This window comes from Panthera pardus, unplaced genomic scaffold, assembly GCF_024362965.1.
Source record: "Panthera pardus isolate Hobbes unplaced genomic scaffold, ASM2436296v1 HiC_scaffold_21, whole genome shotgun sequence".
Classification (NCBI taxonomy): domain Eukaryota; kingdom Metazoa; phylum Chordata; class Mammalia; order Carnivora; family Felidae; genus Panthera; species Panthera pardus.
In genome coordinates this window covers 28,322,180-28,340,413 of record NW_026526777.1, presented here as the reverse complement: position 1 = coordinate 28,340,413, position 18,234 = coordinate 28,322,180, and the positions used below count along the sequence as shown (strand labels likewise).

The 18,234-nt window shown below is 54.4% G+C and overlaps 1 protein-coding gene across 4 annotated transcripts in view; it reads left to right on the top strand.

The window, feature by feature from the left end:
* Nucleotides 1–18,234, top strand: part of LGR6 (leucine rich repeat containing G protein-coupled receptor 6) — a 118,981-nt gene that overhangs the window by 22,798 nt on the left and 77,949 nt on the right. For 3 of the 4 annotated variants that reach the window (XM_019431590.2, XM_053909056.1, XM_053909057.1), the window contains exons 2-4: nucleotides 4,809–4,880; nucleotides 8,511–8,582; nucleotides 16,851–16,922. In XM_019431590.2, the coding sequence (XP_019287135.2) occupies nucleotides 4,809–4,880; nucleotides 8,511–8,582; nucleotides 16,851–16,922 (216 nt within the window). The remainder of the gene's footprint in view (nucleotides 1–4,808; nucleotides 4,881–8,510; nucleotides 8,583–16,850; nucleotides 16,923–18,234) is intronic. The other variant, XM_053909055.1, reaches the window with a different exon arrangement.

The following is an 18,234-nucleotide window of genomic DNA, read 5'->3' as shown; positions in this document are numbered from 1 at the left end:
TCTCTGTTTCTTCTCCCAAAGGAAAAATGCAAACAGAACAATTTGCCAGCGCCCTTGGGTATCAGCCAGATTTCCGGGGGGGGGGGGGGGGGGAGGGAGGGTCTCCTGTTACCCCACCCCCCCTCCAGTTTCCGGTTTTGCTGCTCTCTGTCCCCTCAGTTCCCCAGCATCCTCCCTCTTATCAAACCCTGTTCCTTGTCTCCCTGGTGACACTGCCTCACCCAGCTTCCTTGGGTGGTCCGGTTGCCTCACAGGGTAAAGCTCTGAGAACATTTTCCTAAAGTGCAGCCAGAAACTTCCACTTCCTGTGCCCAGGGCTGCCCCTCACTTCTCTCCCCTCCCTCCTCCTCCTGCCAGCCTCGCCCCACTGACCCTCTCCTGCCCACTCCCCCCCTCCCACGTGTGGCTGTGTCCAGCTACAAGAACATATAGCCCCTCTGGATACCGCAAGAAAACTTCTGAATGGGGCTGTAACCCATTCTCTGAATCCCCTGGCATTTTGATTGAGAGAAGCAATTTGCAGGGCTCACTGCAAAATGAAAATGTGGTGCCTCTTTGTTCAAAATGTATTAAGGATTTCAAAATGACAACAGGAGAAAATTGAACTAAGCCGGACCCTTCTGAGTGTGGGTGTCTGTGCGACTGCACAGGTTGCACACCCACACAGGTCACACGCCCAGGAAGCCGGTTCTGTAGAGCTGCAGTGTGTGTGTGTGTGTGTGTGTGCGTGTGCGTGCACGCGTGTGTATTTTTAGTAGCGATGGGGTGAGAGTAGTGGAGCAGGCATCGGGATCTCAATCAGCCTCATGTTAGACCCCCAAACAGCATCACTGAGCAGCCTGTGTCCCTTCCTGGGGCCAACAGCACGCTGGGATAGACCAGAGAAGGGACCTGAAGCCAAGAGAAGGAACTGGGCTTGCCAGAGGTCACACAGCCAAGAAAGGTTTTCCAACCACAGGAGTGAGCCTTGAGTCAGGCTCTTTGTTTCTCCCAAGGAATATCTTTTTTATTTATTTTTAAACATTTTTTAAAGTTTTGTTTTGTTTTTGACAGCGGGGAGGGGAAGGCAGAGAGAGAGGGAGAGAGAGAGAATCCCAAGCAGGCTCCATGCTGTCAGCACATGATGTGGGAGGCTTGATCCCACGACCCTGAGACCCATGACCTGGGCCAAAATCAAGACTTGGATGGTTAACCGACTGAGCCACCCAGGCGCCCCTCTCCCAAAGAATTTCTATCTTTATAACATGTGATGCTCTGAGAAAGTTTGTGACTTTTAACAGTACAATACTCTAATGTGCACACGGACAGATACACACGTGTGTCCTCACACGCATGGCACACACATGCCCAGCACCCTACAAGACAAGCACATCCAAGAACTCATGAGCCCAATATGTGCCCCCGCCCTTGTAGATGCTTACAAGTTCATACAGCCGAGCAAATGCAGCCACAGCCAAACCCTAGGCACCCCCAGGATCAGAAGCCCTCTTATTTCCCCTGGGTGCAAGTATGGCCTGAATGTGCTCTCTGGCTTGCACCAGGACAGCTGAGCCCCCAGGAAAGTCATATCTCAGAACCACCATTGCACAGGACAACCCTTGTGTTGAGAGTTCCTGCATGGTGACTCCTTCCCGGAGACGGCCCAGGCACCACCGCCCCCCCCCCCCCCCCCCCCCCCCGCCACCACTCTAACGCCAAGCAGGGCCCAGCGCCTCTTGCCAGGGCCCTTCGCCATTCCCAAGGCCTGTGGCATCGGAGGATCTCCGCTTTGAAACTTGCACCTCCCTCTCTCAGCTGCCACATTCCTCTTCCTTCCCCTTTCCTGGGCACCAGCCCCACCCCTTGCCTTCTGTGAAAGGGCCAGGTCTGAATGGAGCTCCCCCCCACCCGAATTTGAAATCCACCCTCCCGGCCCCCCCCCCCCCAACCTTACAGAGCCCTGCAGCTGGGTCATGTGTTGTCTTGGGCAGGATGTGGGGGCAGGCGGGGGGGTGCAGGCCCCCTCCTCCCCAGGGGAGAACAATGAGGCCGCTAGCTAGTCGGGGTGGTGGGGCGGAGGGCGTGGGGTGGGTGCATGGAGCCACATCAGAGCCTCTGAGGTGCGGCCCCTGGAGGGACAGCTGAGTGATGAGGCCTGAGTCACATGCCCCGTGTGCTCCTTGAACTCCCGCTCCCGCTCCTGTGGAGACATGTCCAGAAGTGCGCAGTGTAAATATTTAGAGGTAATCGTTTTTTGTGGCACCTTGTGCCTCCCTGCCTGGCTGAGAATGAGCCAGGCCCAGGACGCGAGGGGGAGGAGTCCAGTCAGATGCAGGTTCCGTGGGCCTCGCCATTCTTTCCCTGGCCACGGTCCGGTGCACCCCTACATCTTTACCTCTCTGCCGGAACCCTGGGCTGGCGGAGCCTGGAAACACCCTGAGAACCAAACTCTGACATGAAATCCACCAAACACCCTTCTTGGTTCTGCACCATCAGCACCCCAGCAACACCTTCTGCCTAGCCCTCTTTCTGGATGGGGCAGGCCCAGGGATGGCCCTCCTGTCCCCACATGGAGCGGGGAGCGAGCTGCGGACAAGAAGCAGCCCAGAGCTCAGTCTGCCAGTTCCTTGGCTCTACTCTGAACAGAATGTCTTCCTTCTTCAGAGGACATGGCGTCCGGAGGCCAGGCGTTATCAAAGATAAAACATTTGAGACTAAACAGTCTTTTTATAGACTGGAACCGAGCTCCCCAGCACACATTTCCCCACCATCTCCAGCCTGCTTTTCTGAGCACACACAGAAAGCGCCCTCATTTCTTGGGGGAAAATGGAGACACTCAGGTTTGACTGCAAAAGTGCATTCCTAAGGAAGGGAGAAAGCAGCAGGAAGGCCTGGGGGCGGTACCCAGCAATGCGGTGGTCTGCTTTGGGCCCACATCTATACCCCTCGGGGAGGGTGCTGGCAGAGGCGAGAAGCAGCTGTTAAGAGTTTGAAATAGGATGGAACCCAAATGTGAGACACACGCGTGCACTCCGACATTGCTACTCAGCCAGGCACAACCAAGAAGGAAATGCTAACAGAGCAGGGCCAACAAAGAAGGCACCGACTCCTTCCCACCTCCTCCCCCCACCCCCCCTCCACCTGTTGGTTTAGGACACTTGCCCACAGGTCACTGAGGGACAGACGGAGGGAAGAAGGCGTATTTATTGTGTATGTACTATTTGTTAGGCAGTCTGTAAGCATTGGCTCATTTAATCCTTACAAGGACCCTAGGAGTTTAGTGTGATTCATCCCATTTTTATGGATGAGGAAACGGAAGGTCATAGTGGTTAAGAGCCCAAGATCTGATAGGTAAGTAGAGGAGAGAGTTGACCTCAGGGCCTTTAACATTTTTTGTCTTTAATGTTTATTTATTTTTGAGAGAGAGAGTGAGCATGCGCACAAGTGGGGGAGGGGCAGGGAGGGGAGGGGCAAAGAGAGAGAGAATCTCAAGTAGTAGGCTCCATACTGTCAGCAGAGAGCCCCATGCAGTGCTCAAACTCACTAACCATAAGATCATGGCCTGAGCCAAAGTCAGATGCTTAACCCACTGCGCCACCCAGGGGCCCCCACTTCAGGGCCTTTTGACTCCAAAGCTCAATGCTTTTTCCTCTTTGTTTTCTTGAATGTGAAATGGAGATAACAGTGGATTCTACCTTGGGGCCGTTGCAAGAATTACGTGGAATTCTTTGGTTAAAGGTTAGCCTGTGCCTGACACAGTAGGCCTTGCATGTGTGCAAGGCATCATTAGAGGACAGTGACCCTGAAAGCACCCACTGGATCTCTCAGATAATATGGGGAGGATGGACTGATCCAAGGTGGGAATCCACGGAGGGATCAGGATCTGCATCCCACGGCTCAGGAATCTAGGCATCTTCTGGAATGTGCTCCAGGTCGGGTCCTCTGGCCAGAGAAAGGCAGGAGTCTGCAGGAGGAAAGTTAACAGGAATGTGGCTGGCAGAGAACTCAGAGGGCAGCAAAATCGCGCTGGTTCTGGGATTGAATAAAAAGATGAACCCTCATGGACACTGCCGGGATGAGTGCGTGAATATTGCATGAACCTGCTCTACAGATCATTAGTAATGTCAGGAATCTCTGGGCTTCCGTTTCCCCTTTGGTTAAAAGAAAGCATGAGGTGTTACTTGTATTCAGCGGCCCCTCCCTTCTGCTCTGAAACTCTATGAGTTGTTCTCCAGCTTCTCCCCTTACCGGAAGGTCAGCCTCCTTCAGAGTCCTAACGACAGCCATTCCTGGGGGAGTCTGGCAGAGGAAGGAGAGAGGCAGAGGGCAAAATTGGAAACCATGGAGGGAATGCCCATATGAACCCGGAAGGCCTGACTCCCAGCCCAGTGCTCACTCTTATTTTTTTTTTTTAATGTTTATTTATTTTTGAGAGAGAGAGAGCACGAGTGGGGAAGGGGCGGAGAGAAAGGGAGACAGAATCTGAAGCAGGCTCTAGGCTCTGAGCTGTCAGCACAGAGCCTGACTCGGAGCTCGGGCCCACAAGCAGTGAGATCATGACCTGAGCTGAAGTCGGACCCTCAACCGCCTGAGCCACCCAGGTACCCCCTCCCCGGTGCTTACTCTTAACGAACGCACCTGCTGTGTGTGGCCAGGCTGGCTTTGGAATTAGACGGCATGGTGTGTGTGTGTGTGTGTGTGTGTGTGTGTGTGTGTGTTGGGGGTGCTGTGGGAATGATGGGGGCCCTCTGTGGGCGTCTGGAGCTGGACAGTGCGGGTTGGGGCCGATGGGCAGCTCACGGCTCCCTTCGCATTTTCTCTCCATGCAGAGACCTGAGCATGAACAACCTCACGGAGCTGCAGCCTGGCCTCTTCCACCACCTGCGCTTCCTGGAGGAGCTGTAAGTAGAGGTCTCGTGGGGCTGGGGGTTGGAACTTTGGGACCACTGAGAGCTGTAGGAGCCAGGGCTCCCCGGGAAGAAGGCTGGAGCTCAAAGGAAAGGGGCTTGGGATGCTGTTCTTGATAGCAGGGTATTCGGCCGATGCCTGGGCCAGCTGTGGACCCCGGATGCTGTTGTGGGGCCACATGGTATAGGGACTCTGAAATCTAGCTCTTGTCCTCCCTGCCGTCGGCTCTTATTTGCACCTTCTCCCTCTTTCTGTCAATGGCTGCGTCTCTTCCTGGGGGTCATCTTTGACCTGCTCCCATCCCCCATGTCCGGCTACCAGCCACCATCCTGGGGGTTCTTTCTCTGCAGCACCTCTCACCTCTACCCCTTCTTCACTATTCCCACTGCTACTGCCCTGGGTGTCCACTCACAGCTGGAGGCTGCACCAGCCTCCCAGCTGAGATCTTCTGCCTTCTTACAAATGTACTCTGCACATCTTCAAGGTGCATCTCACCAGCTCAAGAACCTTCTCTGGCTCCCCATTGCCCAAAGGATTCACTTTTTTTTTTTTTTTTTTAGAGAAAGAGAGAGTATGAGAGGGGGAAAGGGCAGAGGGAGAGAGAGAGAGAAACAGGGAGAGAGAGAGAGAGAGAGAGAGAGAGAGAGAATCTTAAGCAGGCATGGAGCCTGACATGGGGCTCGATCCTACGACCCTGGTATCATGACCTGAGCAGAAATGAAGAGTCGGATGTTCAATCGACTGAGCCACCCAGGCGCCCCTAAAAGATCCACTTCTAAGACCCTCCCCCAACCTGGCCTAAACCTACCTGGCCAACTTTGCTCCACTGAGACAAGTCACGTTCACCATCCTGGTTTCCGCTCCTGCATTTGAGCAGGAGACTTCCGCTCCCACCTGGCATGCCCACCGTCTTTTCCTCCACGGGGGCACAAACCATTCCTCTATCATTGCCAAACACAAGGCCCACTTCCTCCACAAAGTACCCCCTGGTTAACGCCTTCCCACGGCTGTTGTTCTCGCGTGTGTAAATCTTCTCTTTGGTTGGAGTGCCCAGCCTGTCTGCTTGGGGAAGCCAGGCCAGTCTGCTCCCCATCCTTGCATTCATCCCAGCCCTGTCCCTGACCTCCACCCACCCCCCCCCCACCCCGCCCCCAGCCTGCTCTTTCTTGGTTTTGCACCACTGTCGATCCGCGGGGCTCTACTAAGGTTTGCTTCAACTGTGCAAAGCGTGGGCTCCTGGCTCTGAAAACACTCGCAGTTCCACCTCCACCCCAGCCCCCCTGCTCCCCTAACAGATTTCCCATCTCCACCCTCGTCAGTACTCGCCCCAAAGGCAGTCAGCCTGGCCCTGCTGCAGATAAGATCCCATCAACCCCCCAGGGCCACCGCAGGGTTTTCTAGACCACATACTTACTGAGCTCCCCCTCTGTGTGAACGACAAGCTCAAGGTGCTCGGGAGGAAAACAAGATAGAAGACCTGCCCGCTGCCCTTGGGGAGCTTCCCGGTGAGGCAGCAGATCTGTGCCCAGGAGCTAGTAGGAGGGGTGGCAGCTGAGTGTGGGCACCTGGGGCATTCTGTGTAAGGAAGGGCTCAGGGCGCGGGTGCGGTAGGCTGGCCCGCAGAGAAGGAGCCTTCTTGGTGGGGAGTAGTAAGCCAGTTTTCTTTCTTTCTTTCTTTCTTTCTTTCTTTCTTTCTTTCTTTCCTTCTTTCTTCTTTTTTTTAAAAAAAATTTTTTTACATTTATTTATTTTTGAGAAACAGAGTGAGACAAAGCGTGAGAGGGAGAGGGGCAGAGAGAGAAGGAGACACAGAATCCGAAGCAGGCTCCAGGCTCCGAGCTGTCAGCACAGAGCCTGATGTGGGGCTCAAACCCACAAACGTGAGATCATGACCTGAGCCGAAGTCGGATGCTCAACCGACTGAGCCACCCAGGCGCCCCATTTCTTTCTTCTTTTTAAGTTTATTTATTTGTTGGAGGTGGGGAGGGGCAGAAAGAGAGGGAGAGAAAGAGAATCTGAAGCATGCTCCCGAACCATGAGATCATGACCTGAGCCGAAATCAAGGGTCCAACTGAGCCACCCAGGGACCCCAAGCCAGTTTTCAAAGGAGGTGACAGAATGAGGGGCAGCCAGGGGCCTTCTAAGGTGGAGTGAAAGGCAGGTGTGAAGGCTGAGGAGCTGGGGCAGGTGATCTACACACCCTGGGAACCGAAGGCTGGTCCTTCCAACTTTAGGTCCCTGCAAAGGGCTTGGGCCCATTTTAAAGGTTCCATCTCTAGGACCCTTCCATGGTGAATGCCCACCTCTAGAATCCAAGGTTGGGGACCCCAAATATCATGATGTCTTTCCACACATTTTTGTTTTGTTTTAAAAAAAATTTTTTAATATTTATTTATACTTTTGAGGGGGAGGAGGGGCAGTGAGAGAGAGAGGGAGACAAAGAATCTGAGAAGCAGGATCCAGGCTCCAAGATGTCAGTACGGAGCCCGATGAGGGCTCGAACTCACGAACCAACCATGAGATCATGATCTGAGCCGAAGGTGGACACTTAGCCGACTGAACCACCCAGGCCCCCCTTGTTTTGTTTTTAAATTTTTTTTTTAACGTTTATTTATTTTTGAGACAGAGAGAGACAGAGCATGAATGGGGGAGGGTCAGAGAGAGGGAGACACAGAATCCGAAACAGGCTCCAGGCTCTGAGCTGTCAGCACAGAGCCTGATGCGGGGCTCGAACTCACGGACCGTGAGATCACGACCTGAGCCGAAGTCGGCCGCTCAACCGACTGAGCCACCCAGGCGCCCCTTGTTTTGTTTTTTAAACAACAAATGCCAAATAACAAGATTCTTAACAAAGATATATTTTAAAAAAAGAAAAAAAAACAGCTTTAGAGGTATGTCAACCTGTATATCGGCAGCCTCTCTGTAGGAACTGAGGTGCATAATAATGTCACTGGGGACTTGGGAGCTCCCAAGTGCCTTCCGCATCATCCACGGTTCAACTCTGTTCAGTCCGGTTTGGGCATTAAGTATATTCCGTCACATTTGCTCCTTTTAGAACTGGCGATCACCCCATGACAAATGTGGAGACGCCTAATTAGACTCGAATGTTAAGCTAATTCCCAAACCCCATTTCCTAACCCTCCTGGATTAGCGTGGGTTAGCTGTGTCGCTGAGGGCATGGGGAGACAAGGTCCCACCCTGTCTGTGCCCAGCCCTCCCTTGGTGACGGGATGCAGTGCAGTCCGGCAGGTGAGGGCAGTGGTGGGTAATCCAGGTTAGCAGGGGACGGGACGGGACACTGTGGAGCGGGAAGGACGGGACCGTGGAAGTGAGTGAGGTCCGAGTGAGAACACCAAGTTGGGCCACTGCCTATCTCTGTCACCCTTAGAGGAAAGAACTTGACCCCTCAGAAATTCCTCCTTTGAAATTTGGGGATAATGCTAGGCACCACGCAGGGTAATTGTGAGCAGCGAGAATGGGTGTGAGGTATCGAACACATTGTAGATCTCAGCAAGTAGTTTTCACCCCTGCCTTCCCCTCCCAGATCCCCGAGATGCTGACGAAGGCAGTCACCCCCTGTGGGTTCCCTGCCGACATCACTGACCCTTCTTCCTGATTTGCAGGCGGCTCTCAGGGAACCATCTCTCACACATCCCAGGACAAGCATTCTCTGGCCTCTACAGCCTGAAAATCCTGTAAGTATAAGTAATCCCCATTTTACACAGAGATGTGAGTCTCGATTCGTCACAAGCTTGCTAATTTCCTCATCTTTACTTTTCATTTTAATTGTGATTTCCCTAGCTTTGCTTTCACCTTTTTTATAACAAACCTTCTGATTTGTGAACGAACATTTAATTGCACCGGATAGTTATGGCAGCCTTCCAGGGAGGTGAAGTGTGTGTATGTGTATGCATATGTGCGTGTGTGTGCGTGCGTGTGTGTGTGTGTGTGTGTGTGTGTGTGATGTGAATAGCGGCCAGCAGCATAGGTCTTTGCTCTCTCTGAGACATCTCAGGCCAGGGGAAGAGGAATCCAGACTGGATTTCCTTGGCTGTTCTTTCTCCTGAGACCCAACCTTTCTCTGCAGCTACAGCTCTGAGTCCCCATTCCCGGTGTAAATATCTCGCTGCCTTTGGTTTTCAGGCTCCTTCGTCCCGGCTCCTTTCGCCTTTCCTTTAAAGCAAAAGGAAGCTGAGAGTTGGAGAGGACCTTATGTTATTCCACTAACTTTGCCCCTTGCTACTCAACCACTGGTTCCTTCTAGAGAAGGGAAAGCTGAGACACCTATCTCCTTCCATCCCAATCCGTGGCTCACTTTGTCCCAGCCAAGACTGTCTTCCACAAGGCCCCCTTCATGTTCGTACGATGAGTGAGGCTGAGAGGACGTAGAGGGAAGTGGGTGCACAGAGTCTGATGTGGGTAGGAGAGGTTCCTGGGGAGGCACATCACCACAGGGGCTGTTGAGGATCTGGAAGGTTGATCCTGGAGTAGTAGAATGAGCACTTGGAGCTTTCCCATACTGGTGAGCCATTCCCCAGTGCTGCTACTCCCTCGGCCCTCACTTGACCTACGGATCTTCTTTGTACGGTTGAGCAGGCTGTTGCCTGCACAAGAGCATCTGGCTGAATGGGTAAGAAGGGGGCTTAAATACGTCCTGTGCCTGGGTTGGGGCCATATCCATCTAGAAAAGAATATCTTTTCTAATTTGTTGTTTATGGGCTAGTAATGGCCCCGCCCCTTGGCCTATGGCTTCAGGCTTTTCGATGATCAACTAACAGTCCATGGTCCATGGCTAAGCACTTTCTTCTTTTTTTTTTTAATTTTTTTTTTAATGCTTATTTGTTATTTTTGAGAGAGACAGAGCACAAGTGGGGAGGAGCAGAGAGAGAGGGAGACACAGAATCTGAAGCAGGCTCCAGGCTCCGAGCTGTCAGCACAGAGCCTGACCCGGGGCTCAAACTCACAAACTGCAAGATCACGACCTGAGCTGAAGTCAGAGGCTTAACCAACTGAGCCACCCAGGCGCCCCTAAGCACTTTCTTCTTTTTCATGTTGTTGGTCTCTGACACCTCTGGCCTTTAGCCTCTCTCTGGATCCGCCTCTGAGTCTCTGACTCCAGGCTTGTCCTTCCCTCACCCTCTGCGATGCCCTTGGGTCCTCCAGCGTCTCTCCCCAGCCTCAGTCTCCTTGTCACTGCGGCCTTCCTCTTCTCTGTCTCAGACCTTGCTCTCCCTCCCTCCGCCTCTCTGTGCCCCGCCCCTCACTTCTCCTTCTTCCTGCTCCTCCTCTCAGTCTGTCTTGATCCCCATCAACATTGCTGCCCGGGGGGTATGGGGAGGCATCCTGAACCAGACGCACAGCGCAAGCAGCCTGCTTGGTGGCGTGTCTGTGCCCAGTGGCAGGCTCAGACCTGCAGCCAGGATTAGAGAGCGGGCTCTGTTTGCTGGGCCTTCAGAAGATGTGAGACTCCTGTCCCGTTCCTAAGTCTCCGGCTTAGAGATGAGCCTCCTCTTTCTTCTTTGCCTGCATTAGGCAATAAATCAAAGCCTTGGAGAAACCGCAAGACTCCCGCCCCCTTTCTGCAAACTGGCGCCCTTGGCTCAGTGAGCTGGGCGGCCAGGAGAGGCTGCTGGTTGGAGCCCAGGAAAGCCAGACCTCCCACACCCCGCTCTGCCATTGACCCCCACGTTGCCTCCTCCTTGAAGACCCACCTGGTCCCCCCAAACTTTTGTGTCAGGACTTTGACTGCAGAGTTCTCTACTTTAGAGATGAGTTGGGTGGTCTTGGGAGCTTATTCTCTGACCCGAGTGCTTCACAGCAGGGGATTCTTCGTGCATCTGGGCAGGAAGTACTTTCTGATGTCTCCTGTTGTTTCTTTTGCTGCAGTGTCCTTCCATTTCCAGACCCGTAAGAAAACTAGAGCCGTAAAGCCCACCATCAGCAGAATAATCCCTTTTTGTCCCAGGAGACTGTCACTTTAGCTGCTGCCCTGTCTTCTCTGGGTCTGGGACTCTTACCCGAACTGCGTCTTCCTTTCTCTGAGGACTGACTCTCCCTGCGGGACACTCTGCCTCCTTGTTCTCAAAAGCAAAGGACGAAAAAGGGAAGGGGGGCTCCCTCTCTGGTCTTCTCTTAAGTGACTCTGGCAGATGCCTCCCTCTGTCCTTCCCACCGCAGCCCCACGCCTGACCTGGAGGTATTACTCTTGGATCTTCTCCTTCCTCTGCTGGCTTTCCAACTCTTCAACCCCACAGGCTCTGGTCACCAGGCTGGCACTGAGAGAACCAGCGCTGCGGGAATTTCCAGCCTCAATCCTTTTCTCAAGACTATACGTGGGCAGGGGCACCTGGGTGGCTCAGTCGGTTGAGCGTCCGACTTCAGCTCGGGTCACGATCTCACGGTCGGTGAGTTCGGGCCCCGCGTCGGGCTCCGTGCTGACAACTCAGAGCCTGGAGCCTGCTTCGGATTCTGTGTCTCCCTCTCTCTCTGCCCCTCCCCTGCTCATGCTCTCTCTGTCTCAAAAATAAATAAAAACATTAAAAAAAAAAATAATAAAAAGACTGTATGGGGGCATGTGTGTCCTGTAGAGTTATGAAGGCCCAGACCCTGCTCCTGCATCTGAGCTGTCCTGAGGGGAGCACAGTTTTTGTTGCTGCAGGTGTGTGGGAAAGCGACTGCCCCCCTGAGGGCACCTGCCCTGTGTGCCCTGTCAGGGTAAGGGCACAGCTGAGGCCAGAGCTCCTGTATCCTGACCCACAGTCTCAGGGTATGGAGCTGGCCCCTAGGAGGCTGTCATGCCCTAAATGGCTCCTGCCTCATACAGAGGAAGCAGAAGGGGCAGAAAGAGAGAGAGAGAGAAGGGAGAGAGGAAGGGGGAGAGAGGAAGAAAGGGAGAGAAAGAGGGAGATAGAGAGGGAGGAAGGGAGAGAGAGAGAGAAAGAGTGAGGGCAGGAGGGAGGGAGAGAGAGAAGAGAGAGAGAGGGTGGGAGAGAGAAAGAGGGAAGAAGAGAGGGAGAGAGGGAGGGGGGTAGAGAGAGGAAAGAGGGAGGGGGAGAGGAAAGGAGAGAGAGAGAGAGAGAGAGAGAGAGAGTCTATGTGTGTGTGTGCCCCAGCTGCCTCTTCCCTCACAAGTTTCTTCCCCCACAGCTGCCCCCCTCCCAGAGAGCTGCGTGAGGCTTGAACCTTGGTGTCTTTGCTGCTGAGGCCTGCACCCCTGTCTATGTTAGGCTGGTCTGGGCCATCCAGAAAGACTCCCGTTGGGCCTCGGTTGCTTCTCAACAGACCCAGACCTGGGAAACAGAGGGGTTTGACAGTTCAAGGACTTGCCTCCGCTCTATGCCCTCAAGAGGCTGGGCGAGAGATTTTCCCCAGACTCTCTACTCCTGGTTTGAGCCCCCAAATCTCTGGGAGGCTGTGGCTTGGGGTTCTTGGCTCATGCCATGTTGTTAAAGATTGAGGCTGGAAAAGGGCATCGGGCTGCCTCCAGGAGCTCGGGCTCAATCCCAACGGAAGCCCTGGCCTGAGGCCACAGAGGGCTGGGGAGGAGTGAGTACCTCTCAGGCCCCGCCCCTGAGGGCCTCTCGTGTTGCCCTCACCATGCTGTAGTGAGCGGTCTTAGTTGACGCTGACTGTGCTTACTCTCCTGGCTGGACAGCAGCCATGCCTGGCCCAGAATTGGGGCTCCACTGGTGTTGATGAAATGAACGAACGGACCTAGGGAGGAGAGACCTGTGAGTTGTTTTGGGGGACCCTTCCCCTTGGCTCACGGGAGAAGGCTGCTGGAGGCTCCAGGAACCCAGGGAGACCCTCTGAGCCTTTCTTCTCCAGCAGGTGGGGCCTACTGCCCTTGTCCTGTCAAAAGACTGGATGTCTGGAAGTGGGTCTCGTGAGCAGCAGATTCCAGAACGGGTGCCATGGAGGACACTCAGACTTCCTCTCCCTGGGCATCAGTTTTCTTACCTTTAAAAAGCAGATGCTGGAATACATTTTCCAACATGTTTACCTGCAGAAACTTAAAACACAAACACCTTGTGTGGAAGTCCTGAAAAATAAGAAAGGGGAGGGAGGATATAAACTGGATGAGGGGGGGTGAGTAGAGCCCAGGCTCTAGCTTGCCTGCCCACTCCAGTGACCCCAAGGCCCCTCCACAGAACCAAAGGAAGGACCTTTGTCAACCCACTGGTGGATCGCCTCTCTGGAACCTTCTAGCTCTTCACACTCATGGTTCCTGTCCCCAAATGCCTCTCAGGCCAGACAGGTGTTTCCCAGTGGTGCTTCCCAGGTGACCCAGGGAGCAGTCTAAGGGGTAGACTTCCCCTAGACTAATGATTGTTCATTAGAGGCGCCCTTGCAAAACTTATGCCTAATGTCCCCTCACCCAGAGATTCGGCCCCGGAGAGTAATCGGGCTGCACTGTGGTCTGGACACTGGGATTTAGGAAAAGCTTCCCAGGTGGTTCTAATGCACAACCAGGGTTGAGACGCAGTGCGTTAGACAGACTCTGGCTCACCAGACAGAACGAGGGCCAGTGAGAGAAGCAGGGAAATGTGCTCCCGAAAGCAGTGGCCTAGGAGATGGAACATGGGCCCTACGCCTGATGCTGCCATGAGTTTGCTTTGTAACTGAGGGCAGGTCACTTTTTTTTTCTTTTTTTTTTGCCCGTGTGAATTTGGTTTTTATGAACAATCCATTTTCTGTAAACATCGCATCTAAATAGCCCCTGCCTCGTCATTTGGAAAGCAAAAGGGCTCTTCCCTTCTAAAGGTACTTCCAGCTTTGACAATCCACTTGTGGTTCAGTAGAGGGGTGATGGCTGGGAAATGAGGCCAGGGACAGCAAGGGAGAGAGCGGCAGAACCGCCAGCCGCCATGGCGACCTTCAGCTTAGTGGGTTTTGGTTCCATGAAAGCGAAGACTTTCTTGACACACAGACCAGACTGCCTGGCATGGGATGAATCGTCTGGAGAGGCACCGATTTCCCTGGCACTTGGAAGGGTGATTAAGTGCCCTGTGAAGATGCTACAGCATCTGGGTTGGGAGGGAGGTACAATTCGGGGAACTTCAAGATCTTTCTGGATCTGGGATTTGACAGAGGAAAGGGCAGGGGGATCTGAGGGGGTGATGGGGGTAGAGATGCATTGCCAAGCTCAGGGGAGGCCCGGTTCTGCCTGCAGAGGGGCTAGATGCAGCCTCTGGGGCCCCTGGAGGGGGTGGGCGTCCCTTCCTGTTTGCCCAACCATCATGTCTCTTGTATCCTTGCTCCAGGCATCCTGAGGCCTCTGGGTGAGAATCAGGGCAAGTCAAGTGAAGTTTCCACTCCTTATTTTATTTATTTATTTTTTTTTTTTTTTTAAATTTTTTTCAACGTTTTTTATTTATTTTTGGGACAGAGAGAGACAGAGCATGAACGGGGGAGGGGCAGAGAGAGAGGGAGACACAGAATCGGAAACAGGCTCCAGGCTCCGAGCCATCAGCCCAGAGCCCGACGCGGGGCTCGAACTCCCGGACCGCGAGATCGTGACCTGGCTGAAGTCGGACGCTTAACCGACTGCGCCACCCAGGCGCCCCTACTTATTTATTTTTTTAAGTTTCCACTCTTGCGATGCCAGAGGTCAACATGTCTGGAAGAAGTACTAAGCAGGGCAGAGGGCAGGAAATGTCCTAGGGCACTGAATATTGTAACTGAGTGAGGTTTTCTGCATCGGTCTGGTAGCCTCTTCCTTTGAAAGGTGAGGAAATTGAGGCCCAGAGAGGGCAAGTGACCTACTCACGTCATCTAGTACGTGATAAAACTATTTGATCAAAGTAATAACAGCTGACACGTGACTGAGCTCTTCCTTTGTGTGAAATAAGTGCTCTACAGGGGTTATTTGGTTTAATCCGTTTAATCGGTGCCCACGGTCATTAGCATTATCCCCAATTAACAGAGGAGGAAACTAAGGCCCGCAGAGTTTAAGTAGTAGCTTGCAGCTATCACACAGCTGGAGAGAGGCAGCGTTGAGGACACAAATCCAGGGCTGTGGGACTTCAAAGCCTGCAGTGTGACTGTTATACTGTAAGGAAGCCCGGGAGGCACAGGTTTAAGTTCTATCTTTGAGGCAACACTGTAATTGGAAAGGTCCCACCTTGTGCTGTGTGGAATCTGGTTGGAGGGGCCAGTGGAGGCGAAGAGACCTTCAGGAGCACGGGGTATGAACAGGAAGGGGCCCTGCTTGGCCCTCTCTTCAAGCCACACTCACCCAGCCTCGGGGCAGGGAGGACCCCACTCCCAAGCCCCCGGTTCTCCGTGCTCAGGGTCTGTCTCTTCTCTTCTTCCCCCTTCCTCGGCTTTGCCTGCCTCAGGGGCTCTTCTCAGGCTCCAGGCCGTGCCCACAGCGAGGGCAACGGTCTATTGTTCTTGTGGTGCTGTGGTTTGGTGCATGTGTGGGATTCTTCTGTATCTAGAAAAGGAGTTCAGGAGAGATAACAGGTGTGGCTCTGACCAGGACAGTCACAGAGGAGGCATCGATAACTACTTAGGCGCATCATCTTACCACTCGGTATTTTCTGGCTGTTGCTGTCCCCTGCCGTCATGATAGAGGCCATGTGTATAACGGTTAGGGGCTTGGACTCTGGGACCAAACCCTGTGGGATAAGTTTGAGTCAATACATACAAAGCTCTACGACCAGGCACATTAGCTGTTACGGTTTTTCGGCTTAAAGCTTAGGAAATGAGCTACTTTTCCGGAAGCGCGGTGATCGTACCTGAGCGATCCTGAGCAAGATGCCTCTCTCCTCTGAGCCTTCCTCTCTGAAAGATGGGTTGACAAGTCGCCTAAATGGGAGGATGGGTGACATAACTGGCACGCAGTAGGACTCACTGAATGCTCATTCGCTCCAGGTTCCCGAGGCACCCGGCCCTAGTCTCTGGGGCCATGCCTGGCCCGGGTGGCACAGGGCAAGGTGCTGTGAGGACAGCCCAGGTTGGGGGAGGGCCCACTCACTCTGCCTGGGGCACTCGGTAGCTTCCTTCCTTATTCCCCCCTATTTCCTGGACTCCAGAGCGCCTGCACCCTATGTGCCCCCCTCGTCCTCATTTCTGGGGCCCAGCTCTCCAGGCCTACAGGTAAAGAGCGTTCAGATGGCAACTGCCAGGGGCTTTTTTCCCCTCCCTTAGATATAGGCAAGCAGGATCCTTGCTCAGCTCCCCCTGTCTTAGATTCCCTGTGCCTTGCTCAAACCTTTGAAGGCCAGCTATGATGCCTGGGGAATGCTGGGGTCAACAGTGCCACCCAGAGGGACAACCCAGGCCTCCGTTTCTCCCCTCTGCGTGCTCCCTGACCCTCTGCCCTGTGCATGAGGTTTCCCAGGTGCCCAGAAGAGCTCCAGGACTCTTAACTATGGGGTCGTCCTGGGGACCTGCGGCCAGACCAGTTCCAGAAGAGCAGCCTGCCGCTGACATGCTGATCCGGAGCGCCTCAAATTGTTTCTGTAGACACGGATTCCACAAAAATATATTTGCCTGGGCCCCTGCCACCCTGGGGGGGGGGGAGTCTTGCCTTCATCCATATCCTCCCCTTCCCCAAAGACATCTTCAGTTTTCCAGGTGCATAGACAGGGAAACATGCCTGGGGAGAAAGCGGACATCTCCCAGTATCCTTCCTGACCAAATCGTGACAGAATTGCAAGTGTGCTGACGTCCGCCTCTCACTGCTTCCCCAACTGTCTTCTCTGCTTCTTCTCCAAGGTCCTCTTCAGCCCTGCCTCATCCCAGAAGCCCTCCTGAGACACCCTCCCAGCCCCCTGCATGGCCCGCAGTGCCTCAGCAGCCTCTGACACCCGACTAACGGGGCAGGGCACAGGGCACTCTGGGGCACGGCAGCTGGGGCAGGAGGGAGGGGTGTGGCACGGGTCAGGGGTGCAGGGAGGATCCCCCAGCTCCGCGCACGCTGTGTGGGTCCTCCAAGCCCTTTCCTCCCCTTACAGGATGCTGCAGAACAACCAGCTGGGAGGAATCCCCGCAGAGGCGCTGTGGGAGCTGCGGAGCCTGCAGTCTCTGTGAGTCACTGGAGGGCTGGGCTGGGGCGCCAGCTTCCTGGGGCCTGACTCACAGTCCCAGGCCCCCTGCCTCGTCTTCCCCTCCTTTCTGTGCCCCCCCCCCCCCGTTCTCATCCCATGTTCCAGACAGAAAGCTGCTCCAGGCTTTGGATTTTTTCGGGGGTTTTGTTGTCGACAGCGTGTGTATGTGTACTCTTGCATTCGGGAAGGAGGGCTCTAGGCCCCCACCGGAGGACTGTGGGAATGGGGCCTCCCTAGGTGGGGCCACCGGGACAGCGGTCCTGGGGTGTCTGGCTTTCTGCCATGGAGCCCCGGGGCGGAGGTTGGAGATTGCCGCCTCAAAGAAGTGTCAGGAAGGAGCTCTCTCCCCCCACCCCACCTAAACTGCTCTAGCCCCCAGGGCTCGGGGGCAGGGCTGGGCTCAGACACCCATTTCCCCTACTTGGGGGTGGGACTGCATTGAGAGTCTCGCTGGCCACCCAGGACAGAGCCATCTCTTCAAGGAGCCCTGCAGTTCCTTTCTCACCCAGTAGGGGCATCATGGAGGCAAGACTGAGTCCAAGGGCGGAAGCAGAAACAGGTGCTATCTAGCGATTTAAGCCCGCCAGCTGTGATCCTCTGGGCCAGGTGCTGCCTTGTATTCACACAGTGCACGTCGCAGGGCCTGGGTCATAGCCGGTGCCTAATACGTGCGTGCTGAGCCAACTGTATTTTCAAGTACATCCTACATCTGATGGGAGAGTAAACAGATGTTTGGGGAGAAATCATAATTGAGAGACAGGAGTGGGCCTAACATTTAGCCATGAGGGAAACTGAGGCACAGTGAACCTGCACTGTCAGGACGAAGGCCTCTGGCATCCTTGGCCTGTGGGTTCTGTCGTGGTCCCTGCCCAGTCCGTGGGTGTAGGAGTCAGACAACTCTAAACTGTCTTGATTGTCCTCAGGTGGAAGGACAAAGGAGGTGGGAAAGGTGGCTTTCCTTCCCATAACCCATATTCAGGCCCCCTTACACCACAGACAGAGGGGCCCAGCCGTGGGGGCCCTGGCCAACCCTCTGTGCCACACCCCACCCAGAGTCAGGGTTTCCCTCCCCTCCCCCTACCCTGGACATTCCCTACCCTCCTGCTTCTGTGTCTGCACCCCAGTGCCCCCAGCTGCCTGATGGGCCCGCCCCTGCCTCCCCTCATTCTCTCACCTTCCCACCTTCCATCCCAATAAGTGCTGGGCCCCTGGCCCCAGGCACCTTTTCTCCCTCCATCTAGGTCACCCCTGAACAGGGCCAGGCAGCCCAGCATCAGAAGATCAAAGGCCA